General features: G+C 41.6%; 1 protein-coding gene across 1 annotated transcript; it reads left to right on the top strand.

Annotated features, from left to right (window-relative positions):
- The first annotated feature begins 293 nt into the window (after nucleotides 1–293).
- On the top strand, nucleotides 294–15,675 carry LOC137100319 (myocardin-related transcription factor A-like). The gene is made up of 16 exons (XM_067478076.1): nucleotides 294–311; nucleotides 521–586; nucleotides 4,961–5,022; nucleotides 5,224–5,373; nucleotides 7,705–7,856; nucleotides 7,963–8,058; nucleotides 8,704–8,766; nucleotides 8,941–9,137; nucleotides 9,225–9,255; nucleotides 9,610–9,853; nucleotides 10,129–10,292; nucleotides 10,477–11,352; nucleotides 11,468–11,599; nucleotides 13,419–13,553; nucleotides 13,825–13,873; nucleotides 13,970–15,675. The coding sequence occupies exons 3-16, from the start codon at nucleotides 4,998–5,000 to the stop codon at nucleotides 14,479–14,481; spliced, it is 2,826 nt and encodes a 941-aa protein (XP_067334177.1). The 5' UTR covers nucleotides 294–311; nucleotides 521–586; nucleotides 4,961–4,997; the 3' UTR covers nucleotides 14,482–15,675.
- Nucleotides 15,676–17,821: the final 2,146 nt, after the last annotated feature.

Here is a 17,821-nt window from a genome sequence, read left to right as displayed (position 1 = left end):
GGCAGTTCCGCTCGCATGTCACCTTCTAATGTTTGACAGAATCGCACATGTGGAGCAAATGAATGAAGTTGCATTCCAGCTGTGCTCACAGGTCACTTCGTTTCTCCTACTTTCTACAGTGTATCTCTGTGATGATATGATGAAATCCGTTGTGCACGGCAGCAAAGTGTGTGTACACTACTATGCAAATACTTGAAGCAGGAAACGCATGTTTCTACATGTGTTGATGCGGTTCCCTTCCTTTTGTAGTGTGTCACATAATCTTTGTACATCTTCTCACAGAGTGCAGAGGATCTCCAGCAGCTGACGGGGTAGATAAAACCTCTAATATAACTTTTACCCAGTAGACATTTGTATTTCTTTCTTTCTTTCTTTCTTTCTTTCTTTCTTTTTTTCTTTCCCTTTTTAGCTGCACCTAAATTCTGACTGTCACTGCTTTTGTGGCTTTCTGTGGCTGCTACTAATGGAGAAAAGATGTGCTGCTCCATTCATTCTTCTTTCTACTTGTGTCCGTGCTCAGCTTTCCGGCTGAAGCGACAACAGTGAGGGATGAGAGAAGAGTTGGTAAACAGGGAGATGTTGGCACGTAAGTAGACAAAACGACCTTTTAGCGACAAATCTTTGGCCCTTTTCAGAAAAATCACCGCTCGCATTTGTGATCCACTAATCGATTGATCAAAGCACGAACTGTATTGTCCAGCAGTGTGCGAATCTTGACTTTGGCTCAGAAAAGCAGAAGAACGTGCAACATGCAGAACATATAAAGCAGTGTAGTGCAGTGCGCTCATAGAGTACATGTCTTAATATAGTGCAGCAAATTTCCACAGCATCCAAAAAAACTAACTATCAGTGAGCCGTGATGATGAGCACGGCCGTGCTGCTGCAGATGTTCCTCAGACACGAGAACACAGAGCAGTGCTCTCCTTTCATCTGAATCGCTTCATGCTGACGTTTTTTTCCTTCTCTCATCACTGCCGCGATCGGTGAGACTCTGCCAGGTTTCCTCAGCCTCTTTACACGCGGCAAAACGGCTTATGAAGGGAGCTTTGGATACATGGGAGAGAAAAAAAAAAAAAAAAACTGTGCCATCGTCTCCTGACAGACAGCAGTTTCAGTCAAAGTGAGGTGAAAAAAGGTCACACTTCAACAGTCATCATGAACATCCGTTAACTGCTCTTTATCTGATTAAGAAACTTCCCCTTGCACCAACACATGGGTTAGATGCTGTAATGACAGCTTTTTAGTTCAGCTTATGCTGCAAATGACCCCAAATCAATAAAACCGTTTTTAATGTTGTTCTTTTTAACACATTTCTGGGTTGAAAAAAATGATTGTTGATCTCATAATAGCCTCATAGTGTGTTCTTTTTTCATTTTTCACACACTGTGCATTAAAGGTGCTAGTATTTCTTATTACTGTCTGTTCACGTGGTAAACACTTGAATTAGCTGCCTGCAAACTATTTATATGGGGCTTTTTGATGCCTTCACTTTGCTGTTGCTAAAGTAAATTACGTTCTGCATCACAAATACATGTCCACACACAGGCGTTGTCCTCTTTACTATGTGTAGCTGTCATAATTACAATTTTCGTTATGAGTGTGACCTCATCATTAAAAGGGAAGAATGTGAAATAACATTTACTGTTGTTAAAAATGCAGCGACACATCATTATTATTATAGGGACAAAGCCACAGTCCAGCTGGGATTAGGCCAAGTGTGATCACAGCCCTTGTCCGTCTTTACTTGTGTGTCTTCCTCGCTGGCTTTTTGAAGAAACTGGCTGGGATGAAGATCAGAATGTGTTGTTTGCACGCTTTCACTCAACTAGATCCACTTTTCCATGCTTCTTAACCACAGGCCTGCAGCCTTATAACATAATTGTTTCATCAACAATGCAGGGAATTAAATTGTACCAAAGGACAGTATGTCCCTTTAGTCTTAGTGAAGTCTGTCGACCCTAGACTCTTGGGGGTCATCGGGCAACTTCGAGATGCCATTTCTCTTGTCGCTGAACGGTGGCGGCGCCATTCTGCAGCACCGTCTAGGCAAACGTGGCGGTAACGCCTCGAAAGTAGAACAGAGCTGACCACGACCGCGCACTTGGACTTTAAGCTTTGTAAAATTCACCTGTAGTTATTGACGTCGGTTTGACGTCTATAGGATGTTTGTCAGCTTCACTGCGGCCCTCTGCCCCTCTCTACTTAGTATACGCACTGCTATTTCTAAGTGGGCACGAGAATATACCTCTTACTGTGGTTACATTCGGTTCATCTCGCCCCTTAAATGAACATAGTATGAGGGTTGGTGTGTCTACGTTTCTTTGACAAGTTTCTTGCAGATGATATTCTATTATATACGAGTTCTGAGTCTGTGTACATAGCAGCTTTAAACCTTCATGGTGAATGTGGAGTAATACGTATGTGTATTAGACCCAACAGTGTTTCTGTAGCCATTGACGGAGTAATGGAGCTATTTTGAACCAGCTAGTGAACCAACCTTTAGCACAGTGAAGTAGAACGCAGATGAAAGTTCCTCAAGTACAAGGAAGTTAGTTGAGACACGATACAAAGCAAAGCACTAGTTAGCGGCCGACTGAGGATAAAATAACCAACCAGAGGAAGTGATGCCGCTTTCTGTTCTCAAAGGTGAAAGACTGGGACTGTTGGTTTCGCTTTAGCAGGGAGCCAAGAAGCCACGATGCAGCCACTCCTCCTCATGATAGGGTCTTTTCTCTCTGACCTCATCCCACCACTCTCCATTCCTTCCTCTTCTTTTGCCCTTTGGCCCGTTGTTCCATTTTACTTCCAGCTGCCTCTCCCCATTTATCCCCTCCCTGTTTTCTGAATTCCATCTTCTTCCTAACTATTTCTATTCCCTCCAAAAGCTTACTCTGTGCTCATCTTTCCATCCTGCGAGAGGTCTAAGAGGGTTGATATCCCCAGGGTGTGCAAGAGTGTGTACCCAGCAGTGTGACGGTACTCGGCGATGTGAACCGAGGCTTGGGCGCTTAGCAACACACTTGCCCCAGGGTTGCTAATTCAGTCACTCCACTGGTGTTTATGCAAACTATTGGGCCAGCGACACATTTTTCTGTACGTTAGCTGGAATAAATTGTTTCCGAAATGAAGCCGTGACGACGAAATGAAGGTGCTGACTCTTAGCTTTAATTTGTGCACGTGCCATTTGAACGTTTGTTCAGTTTGTAGAATCGTTGGTGGTGCTGGGCTCAGTTCAGTGACTGAGGTGATGAATATCCCACTATTTAAGATTCTATTCTTGTAAAATTGTGCAACTGTGTGAACAGAGAAATATGAAGCAAGCACTTATGTCCCAGTATGGATCCTGACACGAACATTAACCTCTTAGTCATTGGTTGATTTTCATTCCGGTCTGCTGGTGGAGAGCAGAAAAACATACTGTATCACTGTCATACTGTCGAACTCCACTGGATGCAGCAAGTGTGCAGTTCCTGTGTATTTGTGCTCTTCCTTCATTCTAGCATGTTAGCACTTCGATGCCTGCATGCAGAAATGTGCATGACGTGTCTTAGGAATATATGATTTACACCTCTTCCTGCTTCAGCTGCAGCCGTGGCGTAGCAGTCTTTCTGAGGGTTTAATATGAGTATTAGTTACATTTTTGCATTTGCTGGGAATAATTGTCAGACCTGTCAGAGGCACGAGAAGCTTGCTTTATAGCCAAAACATATTAAGTCCTTGCACCTCCTTTTGTTTTCAGCCATAATGTTTCACAAGCACACTCGTAATGCCTGTACTGATACGTTGCATTTAACGCAGCATTTCGGTGTCATCGCAGCCCGTTAGGCTGTTAGGGTTTTTCAGTAGCAGTAATCCCTTGGGTTTTTGCATAATCACAGGCCTACAGGAAGTAGTGCTTTCCATAAATTCTGCTGCTGTAGAGAGGCTCATTGAACCGAGTCCATCCTATTCAAGCTCTTCCTTAACCTTGGAATGTTTGCCGTTTTACATGCTTTTTGCTATTATACATTTTAGACTGTCATTGGCGTGACTCTCACGATATGAGAAAGGAAAATCTTTGGCAATATATGAGCAACAATCCCCCTATCAGCTCCCTATTGAAACCGAACCGAAGAAAGCTAAGATCCATTCAAAGCTATTTTGCTCTCCATTTCCCCTCAGTGGCATAAACGCTCACACTGTCAGGCTAATTCCCTCTCTTTCTAACCACATTTGGTCTGCTCTCTCTCTCACTCTCTCTCTCTCTCTCTCTCTCTCTCTCTCTCTTTCTTCCTAAGCGCTGAAAAGTTCAGCTGCCTTCCACAAACAGAGACGGAGCTTGGAATCGAGTACGGGTGAGGATGTCATCCTCGAATCAATCAGTGGATTCAAAACTGCATGGTTTTAGCGAAACCGATTCTCTTTCCAGGCTTTAGAGCGTTTCACATGGTCACAGTGACTCTTGAATAATCATATAGTACAGAAAGTCAAGAAAGGGAATGAGAGAGGAGACAAGACCATCTGCACAGACTGATATTCTACACTTCTAAATCAGATTAGGGATTTCTATCCATGTTTTTGGAAAAAAGAAAATCCAAACAGTTTAAAAAGTTTTACAGTTCAAATGTTTAGCTAATAGTACTGGATTCATGGTTAAATGAGATACATAAAAGCATTTAAATTGTTAGCGTGATGAATTAAGGGTGTAAACTGATAGATAGGCCAATAAGTGGTAGTAATACATAAAAGTACCTTAATACTTTTGAATAAGTGGATCGCTATTTTAAAAATGAATGAATCACATTGTTTAAAAGCTACTTCATCTGACAAAACAGTAAGGCAAAAACAGTTTTGGAACCACTGTACAGAATAGTATAATGTGATGCTGTAGATATTCTTAAGAGCACACAGCATGGAAACGTGATACGCATGCGTTATACATCCAAAAATGAGAGAGTCTTTCTTTCTCTTTCTTTACTAGATTGAGGCTTTTCCCAAACCAAGCGGAGGAATCTGACATGATCAGGAAGCACATCCTTGCTGGTAAGCACCACATACCCCCTTCTGCTTGTCTGCGTCTCTGACCAATGTGCTCATCTAAAAGACAAAGGAGGGGCCGGGGGTGCGTTCAGCTATAGTTCTATCAAAAAGAAGTAAAAAAGTTTGCACAGCCACAATTACGGAAAGTTTTTTCCAGTCTGACCAATAAATCCACATAAATATTTGCTCTGCGTGTGCTTCCAGAGACATCAGCAGAGGCCGAGCAGCTGCAGCTAAAGAGAGCTCGACTCGTTATAAATTTGAACGATAAGGGCTCTCACTGGCCGGGGCCCATGGAGCTAATCCACAAAAACATCCCACCCATCCACTCCAGTATTAAACAGGACATCACAGGTAAGTGCTCCCATTGGCCAGCAGTTACACTGGACTCTGAATGTGGCTCCAGGAAAACAAACACTTCTCGTACTGTATCGTAGTTAAAGCAGTGGCCAGACAGTAGGAAAACGTATCGCACTGGGCGTTTAACATGTGGGCTGCTGTTTAGAATAATTAAAGTCCAAAAACGGCTCCTTATCTCATGTTAAGATGGAGAGGTGCCGTTGACACCTTTGAGACACCTCAGTCTTTGACTCCCTGTCCTGCCCGACGCTGTGGAGGTGGACATGATTCTAAATAAAGACTAATGATAAGTCCAATGTAAACACAGACATTATCTCACTAATATATTTATGAACCTCATCATAGTGGCTAATAGTGGCACTGTTTATCTTCAAATGTCTTGACCACTTCTTCACAATATGATCAGGTGGGAGCATATTTCTACTTAACACACTCAAAGTTACACACCATAGCTTTACAAATGCCCTTTAGGTGCTGTGTCATGGGGAGTGATTTAAATTGGAAAGTTTAATATACCACAACACTCCCACGCCGTCCTGTGAGCGTCTTGACGGGATGTCAGGAGGCCCTCTTGGTCATCTCCTCCAGCTCTCATGAACACAGTGACGTTCCTTCTGAAACGCACACAAACAGGCGCCCACACAGACGCCTCGCCACGCAAACTTCAAACAAAGACCGACATCCACAGAAGCATGCTCCCTGGAACACACACATACCTGAGTAAGTCTTCCTGCTTCAAACGACCACTGCTGTGGGTGCAGAAAGGTTACACTAGAATATAATCAATCAAATATGCTCTTTCATCTTTGCTTGACAGACAGGAAATAGAAGCATATCTTCCTTTTATGCTATCAGCTTTAAATAGCCTCAGTGTCTGTCCATAAAACATATTATCTTTTATTATGAGAATACTAACTGAAGAGTCTCGACTGCATATTAGTGTTCACTCTTTTGTAATTTGGGCAGCATGATGGATACAATGACCCAAATTTTGACCTTTTTCCATTATGTCAGCGATTAGAAGAAAACAAAGAGCAATACTAACATTCATTTTTATTAAAGTATGTCCAGTACCAGTACTATCAGATGTTAGAGGATGAGATGAGAGATAGTGGGTCCAGCAGCTTGATTGATGTGTGGAGGTAAGATTGCTGAGATTCAATAAGATACGGTGTCAGTGGTATTATCCATCTCTGTCACCACCACACAATAAACCCAATTGCATTTGTGCCTCACTGTAGGAGCACGGGGAACACAAGAGTTACAGGAAGCTGACATGCAAAGATACACGTCTGCAAAGCACAACACACACGCACGCACGCACGCACGCACGCACGCAGGCACTGGCCTGCAGCAGTAGGGAAGTCATCACGTCATTGGATCACGGGGTATTAAATCAGCCCCACGTTGTCTTTTCATCATTGCCTACTGATGGTAAATTAATGGCCATGGGTGTATTGTACACAGCTGGCTGCTGCAGCCCCCTGAAAACTAAATAACACACATCCACAAGAGGAATAATGTCAGTCCTGGACCGGGGGGGGATCCTAGCAGGTACTGTTAGTATTAAATCCCTGTAAAGACTCATAAGTCTGCATGGTAATGAAACGACTGTATGATATAAGGCAAACATTCCCTGACCTATATTTAAGGTTTTACCTCATTCAGCAATTTCAGTAGTATCAGTAGCACATGAAGAGTTCCATCATAGCATAAATTATACAACAGATTGTCCCAAATTCTTAGCGTGAAATCATTCCTTAGAGACGTGCCGTCTGTCACATGAGAGCTGGTTTGAGTGAGGCGGCTGCGTTTATTGAGATGTTCTGCAAACAAACTAATACTTGTGGAAATGATCACTGGGATAAAGCTTGACTCGTCACGGACAAAAGAGAATAAATGATAGAAAACAAAAATAAGATGCACAGGCAGAGAAGACGGGTATTTAGGGTTGTTCTGCAGCAGCTGTCACAGTGACTGTGCGGATAAATGCACCGGCTGACAGTTCTGGAGCAGATTCCAAAGGAGAAGCTCGTGTGTGTGTGTGTGTGTTTTTGTCGCATTTTACTCAGACAGGTTAGTGATGCAGAACCTGTAGAGGAGGCACCGGCGATGATTGTGGCTGATTTCGGGGCTGCTCACAGGTTGTTAGTAGATTGTTGGCAGCAGCGTGGAGTTTAGTGGTCCATCTGTGAAAGCAGATGATAAAAGTTTTGTGGCCTGCAGTGTAGGCACACAAGGCAAGTTAGAGGTTTTGGATTTTAAATTAATTCTATCACCCTCTTCCCACAACGCCCCCCTCCCCCTCCCCCTCCCCTCCCCCAGAGACAGAGATCACAAAGACTTCAGGTGAGAGGCCGTCATGTGATGACCTTGTTCCTTCAGAACACTCAGGCACCCACTCCCCACTCAACCTGGTACCTTTGTCCTGTCCACCAGAGAAACTGGCTGGGAGAACCATCCCATCTCTGACACAGGTAGGATCACTCGCAGAGAGGCCAACATCGAGCGACTCACATGTGATAGCGATCAGCCAGTGATCAATGAAGCTCAATCGGAGTGCGTTTTAATCTTCTCAATCAGACCCCTCCTCCGCCTTCTCATCTCCAACCTCTCCCTGAATCCTTCCTGTCACTTGAACTGACCAACGGAGCTAAAGAACCTAATCAGAGCATGAAGGTAAAGGAAAGCAACAGCTTTCAGCCGAGGCCAAAACTTAATAAATGTTGATAATTATCTTGCTGTACAACAAACTGGGAAACAAAATTAGGTTTGAACTGGGCTTGATTTACTATTCAGTTTCAAATTGACTTCCGCTCAACAGGGCATGAAACAATCAAATCAAAGCACGTTTGGACCGAGTGCAGAACAAGAACAGTTGGAGCTGCAATTAACTCCATAGACCATTTTAGTGTCTTTCAGCTCATTGTTTTGGATTCACAGTGAACAGAAATCAGCCGTTTTCATCTCAAAAGCTATGATGAAAACCACGCTCGCCTCCCCACCTAGCACCAAATGCTACTGATTAGCTGTGATTTTTCTCAGGGGTTAGTGATGCCAAAAACACTCAAAGGTAGAGTTTATATTGAGTTACAGTTGTTGTGGTAAAAAATTTGGTTGTAAATAAATTATAATTAGGCTTTTTTTTTTGCTTTACTTTTTACTGTCTCAACACATTGACCTTATCTACTTTTGAATGTTTTAGTATTGAAATGCGTTGGTGAAAATCTTGTATTGCAGCTTTAAAGTTTTTCTGCAATTATTTATTGTTGTTGAATGAATTATCAACATAATTCCTGTTTTTGTTTTCTTTTTTCATTTCAGACTAAATCAAACCTCCGCTGTCCTGCCCACACACACAAGAAGCATGTGCTCCATGGGCCAAAGGTAGATTTGTTAGTTTTTGTTAATACTAGAAGTGGTAGTAAAGAATGTACCTTATTTACTACCTTAGAGAAAATGAGGTATACATAATAATAGTAATCATTTTATTTTCAGTACACAACAACAGCTGCATCATGTACAGAGGAATAATTGTTTTGTCTATGTGTTGTTGCTCAGATAAAGAAGTTAAAGTACCATCAGTACATCCCTCCTGAGCAGAAAGGAGATAAACAGCCTCCCCCTCTTCTGGATTCATCTTACACCCATATCCTCCAGCAGCAGCAACAGCAGCGGCAGCTCTTTCTGCAGCTCCAGATCCTCAGTGAGCAGCAACAGCACAATATCTCCCACCCCCCCCTGCCTGCACCATCCAAGTGAGTGGCGAATTAGTCTGACAGCGTGTACCCTGACTGTAGAGATCCATGTCCTTTACCTCCATTCCTCTCTATTCCCTCCAACAGACCTATGAAAGATCAGCTTAATAAAATGAAGGTTAGTTTACCTTCGCTCTCTTACATTTCACTGTCATTGTGAGCGGTGTTAGTGTTAGGTGGACACTGTATAGTCAGTACTGTGTGAACCAACACTCTCTGTGCTGCACACAAGTTGATAAGTCGATGGAGTAACTGGTGTATAGAGTTTGATGTATGTTAACAAAATGTCACTGCCAAGTCCTAGCTGACAAAGACAAAGACATTGATGTATTGATCTGTCTTTTTGGGTTCTCTCCTCTTTTTTTTTTCCTTGGATCCTTTTCAATTTTCGACTAATTTTTATCCACATCTCTTTGCTTTTCCTCGCTCGTTCCTTCAACTTCAATTTCTCTTTTACTCCGTCTTCTGTCAGGTTGCACAACTGAAGTCGGAGTTGAAGCTGCGAAGCTTGCCAGTCTACGGCAACAAAAATGACCTCGTTGGGAGGCTGAGGGCCTACGAGGAACTGAATGGAGGCTGTGACATTACCTCCTCTCCAACAGCAGGGGGTATCGAATGGCCAGCGGCTCGGGGAGCAAGGAAATCCTCTAGAACTGCTTCACCCAACACCACTTCACAAGAATTGTTCCAGAGATCCTCCATCACCCCTCAGCCAGGTTATTATTGCTGATTTCCACGAAGCTCCTCTTATGTAAAGTGCATTTATGCCTCTGTGTGTATTTAAGGCAGAAGCAGTGGAGTTACAGTAGAGTACAGTAGAATACATACTGTATCAGTCCCCTCTGCAAAAATCAGCGATACACAAGATCTCCGACTCAGTTGATTTCCCATTCCATACCTCAGTTCTTAAAATTAAAACATAGGAAACATAGTGTGTGGCTTTTGTCTTGTCTGCCTTATATCAAATCCAACTTTTTTCATCCCTTTAAAGCAGATGCAAATCGCAGCAGAACGCCACCTACAACCACCCAGCAGCCCATGGCCTGCAGTGGCACCGTCTCATCACCCCCCATCTCTCTCATCCCCTGTGTGCAGCAGCCAGCTGCCAAAAGCCCAGAAGATAGCAGCTTTAGCAGCGACCCTTTAGGAGAAATGGTATGATTTTCTCTTTTTAAACAAGCGTATTGACTTGCAGGTTATGACACTAGACATTTCAACAATGATTTATGACGATATACTTGCAAACCCACTTGAAAAGTTCTAAATCTGTTAACGTTTAGCTCTAGCATTGCTCTTCACTAAGAAACGTGTTTTTTTTCATTTCTGACTTTGTATGTAGATCAGTTCACCTCTAACCCATGTGAGCCTTCAGGCTTGTTCCGTTTCTAGGCTTTCGACGGACATTAAAGAAGAGCACCCATGCTCCACCCCATCCCCTTGCCAGGTCTCTTTAAAGCCAGCCTTTCTGCGGAAACACTGCCCGGGCTCATCAGCTGCCCACACCAGTAGAACCACAGCACCAGTTCTGACTGTCGACAAAGACAAGATGCTGCGGGAGAAAGATAAGCAGATAGAGGAGTTGACCAGAGAGCTTAGACAGAAACAGAAGCTGGTGGAAGTGCTGAAAATGCAGCTGGAGATTGGTAAGAGGGGGGGGCGAGTAAAACAAGAACGTTGTTCATATGGACACTCTCCATTATCCGCTCCACCATCATCCATGGATGCTGCCAAGCTTACTGTGAAACAAGAGGCTGTTGAGGCAGAAGAAGTTGTGCCTGAGACAACTCTGCGTTCACCAGACACCTGTGGACACCCTCAGCTTTTGATGCAGGAGGCGCCGAAGCCGATTCAGCTGCAATTGCAAATCAATCCCGAGCCGATAAGTGCACATACAAGAAGAGAGGAGCCCGATTGTCTCCAGCAGACCACCTTGCGGCCGACACAGCAACGAGCCACTGAGAAGCTCCGGCTACAACAACAGCACAACATTCATGAGACGCTGGAGAATCTGCAGCATCTGCAAACATCTCGCAAACAACAGCAGCACGGACAGTCAAAAAAACATTTACAGCAGATGCAACTAAAGAAACAAACATCATCATTAAAGCAGCAAATTAAAGTGCAGGGGCTGATTAACCAACCACAGCAAATCCAGATACAGATAAAGCTAAAGCAGCAACAGGTGCTAATACCAAAAAATCCACAGCTACAGCAGGTAGGAGAGGGTTTTATAGTATTATCCTGAGGTTTCACATTTCCTCATTAAACCACATTCCAAATCTTGTCATGAGAGCTTGAACTCCCAAAAATGTGCTGCTGGTGTTGTACAGGTGTCCGATGACTCCAACCCCACCCTGGTAACTGACAGCAACAGGAACCGCTTCCTGATTGAGCTGACCAGTCACGTTACTGAGAAACAAAGAACCAACGCACTGAAGACCACTAATTATCTCCCACTGCAGGTACGACATGGATATCAACCACGACAGCGTTATGGACAATGAAATAAGCCAATTTAGCTTCTTTTTATGACTGAATGCAGTAATTTACAATACAAATCAGGACACAGAGAGTCAGAGTAGCTGGAGCAGCAGTATCCACCAGAAACACATAGGGAAGGAAACTCTATATTATTTGGAACACATTCAAATGTAATTTGTCAATGCTTGGGAGCACAATAAGCAAAGCAGTCAGACACCAGCATAGGTCTAATCTGTAAACCTCAAAAGATAAAACCAACAACTGCTTGGCTGGCTTTGATTAGTGGTGTGTAAGAAAATGTGTGCAATTTTTTTGGTTTTAGTGAATATTTCCATTTAAATCCAACATTTAAAGTTTTTAAATGTTTGAACCGTACATATTTGGTTGATCTTCATCATAGACTTTGTTCTCAGCCCAAGCGCAAACACAGAACAGTCTGTCAATGGTCCATAAAGAAAGAAATAGAAGCATGAGGGTGAGAACCGCTCCAGTGATTCTAATAGCTGTAGAACATAGTGACAACAGTCCTTGATAAGACTGTCTGACACTGAACAACGTCCTCCATTACTATGATTTATGTTGTTGATGGAGGAGGAACATAAACTCCATTGCATCTTGGCTAATTGAGATGTACAGTATCTCTCATGGAGAACAGTTATGCTGGAGCTATTGGTCTTTGGGGAGAAAATCGCCTTCAAATGTGTCAAGATTTTGTGGAACAGTGTGCGCTGATTGCACATAGCGCTGTCATCAGCAGTCTATCCTGGTCTACTACACCTCCTATGACATTTAAAATACTCGAGTGGCAGTAGGCCAAAGTTTAGAATAACTTGAAGGAATTCTTGATGGCAGAGATTTATACGTGGGTGTGTATTGTGCAGAGATTCTGGTGCTCAACTAAGTTTCATTTCATAAACATCTAGTTCAAACTTGCAGCGAGTTGAAAGTGATGAATAAAAAGTAGGGTGTGACAAGCTTGTAGCATCATACTCCAAAAGATGCTTTATATAGGTGCTTCAACAAAGTATTAAAGGCGTTTTAATTTTTAGTAAATTTGCAAAGATTTCAGACAAACTTCTGTCTCGTTTTCATTGTGGGGTATTGTTAGTTAAATTGTGAAGAAAAGTAATGAATTCATTCCATTTTGAAATAAGGCTGTAAAATAACAAAATGTGTAAAGATAGGAGCTGGGAATACTTTGCATGCATAGTAAAGTTATGGATCATATTTAGTAATGTAAATGGTAGCTAACACATCACAACACATACCTGGAGAATGGCTACGATTGAAATGCATTTTGTTTTATATTATTTGAGAAAACAAAAGGAGATTACTTTAGTAAGGAAGATGCACATATACTTATTCAAAAGGATACTTTTACTTTAGATTTTCTTTTAAACTAAAGTATGAACCACTCTGCTCATCCATCAATTAGAATAAGTGAGACTGCTGCAAAACACACTAATCAAACAGACAGTGAATTACTCTGCAATACTGTCAGTATTTTTTTTAATGAGTCTGACTTCATGGGAGGCATGAACAGCCCCTCTCAACAATAAAAACCTATTTCTACTATAAATATTCCCCCCAAAAGTTGCAAACTGTAGCTTTAAGATAAGGAGCACATGCTGCATCTTTAGCATTTCTGGAAATAAAGTTTATTGTGGGGTGTTTGCTGTGTTTGGGATTAGAGGTGACCCCATTTTTTTTTTTGTATCTTTATAACTACTGCTTCTGCCAGTGAAGGCTTTTCCCCGTTAAGGAGGATTCACGTTTCCCCTCTTATGCCATTACAAACAGGCGCACAGTGCTGGGGTCCAGGTATCTGTAGACCAGCAGCAGGCAGCTGCTCAGTGTTTGTCTGCACCACCCGGTCTGAAGCCTTTCTTTAAGGCTCCCTCGGGGAAAAACACCTTATCGCCTTCCTCTCAAACTGTAAGTAATCTCACACGGATAGTAAGATCCCATGGATAATCCTTAAGGTGACACGTACCATTTAATCACATTATAAAAAGGGATTTAATGGTAATTTTGGATGAACAAAAATCCAACTTTTCCTATACACATTTTGTCTGAAACATTATTTCTTGTTCTGTTTCTCTCACTTCATTCTCCCCTTCTTTAGCTCAGGTCTGGATGTCTTGTTTAGTCCTAAAGTGGCTGCTTATAGTTTATATCATTGCTCTTCTCTGTGTGTGTTTTTTAGGATACAGAGGCTGGGGAGGATTTTATTGACCTGATTTTGCAGACAAAAGGTAAGATGCAATTTTTTTTTCTCATAATCACGTATCACTCTGGGACCAAGTCCTGACCTCAGGTTAACAAAAAAAAAAATGTGTTTTTCTTTGCAGAAGTGCCAACTGTGTTTAAACCCGAACCAGATCTGTCTCTGGACTGTCTGTCCCCAAACTCATCTACCTTTTCCAGCTCCCCACTTCAGTTGTCGCACTCTCCCCTTATCTCACCCAGCTGTGACACTGCACAGTTGCAGTCTGAGCCTGAGAGGCTGGTTGATCCCACAGAAGATAAACAACACCACAGTAACACTGCATGCATGGAAGACTGGGACAGTACCATGGAAAAGCCTCTACTGGGGGAGGAGCCTGGTGGCTTGTTGGTTTTAATCGATGACTTCCACAGTCAAATGTTGTGCAGTCCCAGCCTTCCAGATTATCCGCCGTCTCCCATGGATACCTTCCACATGGTAGCCGAGGCAGAGCAGAAGCTGAACTTTAATGATTGGTTGGACCTGACCATGGGAGGAGATACACATGAGGAAACGTCCACACTGGACCCTCTGGGCCCCCAAACACCTTGTGGTATCTTTTCCGCAGACTTCCTAGACAATTACATCATGGAATAAAAGACCAGGATAAACATCGCTGATCTCACAGGAGGAAACAAAAGTGAAACAGCAACAGCAGGGAAGATATGTGTACTTTGTACACATTATGTATATCTATACACATACACAAGTACTTGTTACACAATGCAAAAAAAAGGTCTAACAATTGCACATCAATCGCTCCACAGTATGATTTATTAAATACTAAGATAAATATCACAGTTTGAGTTAGTACAGAAAACTTCTCACCATTGTTTGATTACATAATATACAATATTCATAATATAATAATATACCAGATTTTTGGGTCCTCAGTCCTAAAATACATAATACGAGGATAATTTCAATTACAAATAACTGTTTCTAAGGAAATGCTAAATAATAAATATGCTGCAACTGACAGCTCAGTTTCCAAAGTTTCTGAAATGCTTACTTCTTGTCTGCAAAGTGACTTTAAGTACTGAGGCATGAACTGATAATTCTTGCACATAATCACGCCTAAATAAACTTAAATGACTCAATTTATTAGGCACAATTTTAAAGAGAATATCAAACTTATGTTTAATATTTTGGCATTTTTCAGATTATTATGCATTGTTTTGGCACAGCATTACTTTAAACCCAGTTTCCTATTTTTTTTCTCTCTCAAAAGCCTTAACAACAACAAAAGAAAACTAATTTTGTATTTATGTTTACTGTGAGAATCTGTTTGGAACTGAGTATTTTGATTGCATGCATGCGGGGTTAGTAATGGATTACTGCATGTTACTTAATGATTTTTACAGTTTTAATGTTGTAGCTTTTAGTTGTGATAATTTCATTTTTTAGTTTAGTTTTGTATTGTATCAGTACTGGACTAACATTTCTTTTAAGCCTTTTTCCACATTGAGACAGTGTTGTTTTAAACCGATTAAGACACTGAATATCCATGTCTATTATAAGTTTATATAGTTGTGACATGTCCTGTGACAGAAACTAAAATGGTGCAGTTGAAACTCATTTTGCAACTTCCTTGACTTTTATGACTTTAGTAATTCTGCAACAAAAAGTCCAAACTCAGTTACTGTACGTTGTAATAGTATAAATAATACTTTAAGGAAGTATAGCAGAGTAAATAGTTGACAACATGAAATAAAAATATTTCAATGGTCATTTAAATGGTTTTACCTATAAACCAGAAAGAGGTTCATTAATAAAACAAAAAAAATGAAATGCTTGTTGCTGTGTTATTACAATATCTTCTGGTACATGTGCATTCTTGTTCATTAATTTCTTATCTGAGAAGATAAATAGATAATGGCTTGTTATCTCTAATAGCTAATATAATACAAATATTGATACTAGGTTGTGGAATTAATGCAAATAATATTCTGTCAGATTGGCTCAGCTACTGGGTACTGGGTAAAACTCTTGCTTCTCTGTTGTTGTATGTATGTACACACACACACACACACACACACACACACACACACACACACACACACACACACACACACACACACACAGTCTTGTGGTAACTTCATTTTAATAAGGAGAATTCACAAAATATAGTAGCCATTACTATTAAACCAAATGCTAGGTATAACTGAGGAATTAAAGTATCATTACCTCAAAGTATAACACACTGCTTTCTCACATGATACTGCATTTTGAATATGAATAATATTCTCTCTTAGGATGAAAATTGATTATTATAATTAAAACGAAAAATTGGGGTATTTCACTTCTAACTCCTATTACTGGTTAATAAGTCATTTACAATTGATATTCGGAACAGTTATTCATTATTAAGAACTTTCTTTGACGTCTATCTTTGGCTCATCTTTGGTCAAAGGGCTGCAGTAACATACAGGAAACCATGTATGTTACAGTGTTATAATATTTAATAATGGCTGACTGTGACGTGTAACGGGAGAGTCTGTTGGTTTGAGTGATCTCCTTAATGCATATTAAGTGCTGGCAAACTTTTCCACAACCTGGCAACCCAAGAATATTCTTATTAATGGCTTATAACTGATTTGTGAAGTGCTACCAAACATGGTAACCAATAAAGAAGCTTTTATAAACTGTGCGTTATTGAAAAGAGACACATTGAAGTATCTGTAGAAACCAGTAATTTGGTATTGCCTTCCAACTGTCAGGCTACAGTAAGAAAAGTAGCACACACACACACACACACACACACACACATTCTTGCAAAATCAGGATATGGGCGGGCATCTGAAGGAGGCGAATGATTGGCTGATAACAACCCCTGTACTGGTAATGGAGGGGAGCAGAGGATGCCAGGCTAACATCTATTCCACAGAAGGAATCCCACACACACTGAAGCCTAAAACAAAAGAGCACAACTGAACTAAGATGAAATTAAAAGGCTCTAAATAGCTTCCTCTCCTATTAGAAAACAGACATTTAGCTGCTACAAAGCTCCACCTCCTCCTCTGCAGACGAGACCTTCGTCAACACTCAGAACTTTCTGCTCTGCTACACCCTGTTGTCTCACCCCCTCTATCACGCATAGTTTCAGACTACCTGAAGGAAGTCTGATGCTTTGATGCGTCTGAGCCCGACAGCAGGGGGGTCTGCCTGTGATGTGGGAGCCAACAGACACACATATAAGCAAAAAAGTAAATTGGGATTTACTCTTTGCTCCTGAATGAACAAATACAAACAAATCTAAAGTTTCTTCAAAAGGATAATTCACTGCAGTTCTATACTGCACTGATGTACAACCTGTTGTGGCAAAATTGACTTTCAAGATTCCCAGATGTCTTTAAGGGTTTTGCTTCCTTGCAACAGAGAAGTGCACCAACAGCCTCTCAAGACTCCGTCCATGCAGTTGTAAAGTCTTAACATGTCGAACATGAATTTATATCCTCCTGTTGCTGGACAGAATACTCTTCACCCCCCAGGCTGTTACCTCCAGCTTTTACCTTTTACGCCAACTTCTAACTAACTAGGAACTTGGCACAACCTGGAGATGACTCCGTGTGGGCAGTCAACCATATAGCTGACCTTGTTCACCTCCACAGGGAGTCTTTAGAACAAAAACACATATATTAAAAGCAAGTGTCACAACATCCCCATAAAACACCCTGAAGAAGGTTGTTTAACTCAGATTAATGTGCCGCTGCAATTAAAGTCAACTTAAACGCGCACACAACTACACTCTGCAGCTGCAGTGATGAATAAGCCACCCAAACTAGTGATACAAAAGCACCCACATGTGCGAGGCAAAAATCTATGAGATGGGTCCACTGTGACGCCGCTGTTGTTCTTGATTAAATGTGACAGCCTTTTCGAAAGACCGGGTTATTTCAGACCAAACATTATGACACCTCAGTGGTGGATGAGAGCG

Source organism: Channa argus, chromosome 15 (assembly GCF_033026475.1).
Source record: "Channa argus isolate prfri chromosome 15, Channa argus male v1.0, whole genome shotgun sequence".
NCBI lineage: Eukaryota > Metazoa > Chordata > Actinopteri > Anabantiformes > Channidae > Channa > Channa argus.
Note: the sequence above shows the minus strand (reverse complement) of the source record. Positions and strands in the feature narration are given on the sequence as shown.

What these genes read in the sequence shown, in the direction of transcription:
- LOC137100319 (XM_067478076.1), top strand. Translation starts at nt 4,998, where the DNA reads ATGATCAGGAAGCACATCCTTGCTG. An exon ending in CCATCCCATCTCTGACACAG is followed by an intron (nt 7,857 to 7,962) that starts GTAGGATCACTC and finishes CTTCTCAATCAG; the next exon opens with ACCCCTCCTCCGCCTTCTCA. An exon ending in GCGACCCTTTAGGAGAAATG is followed by an intron (nt 10,293 to 10,476) that starts GTATGATTTTCT and finishes CTTTGTATGTAG; the next exon opens with ATCAGTTCACCTCTAACCCA.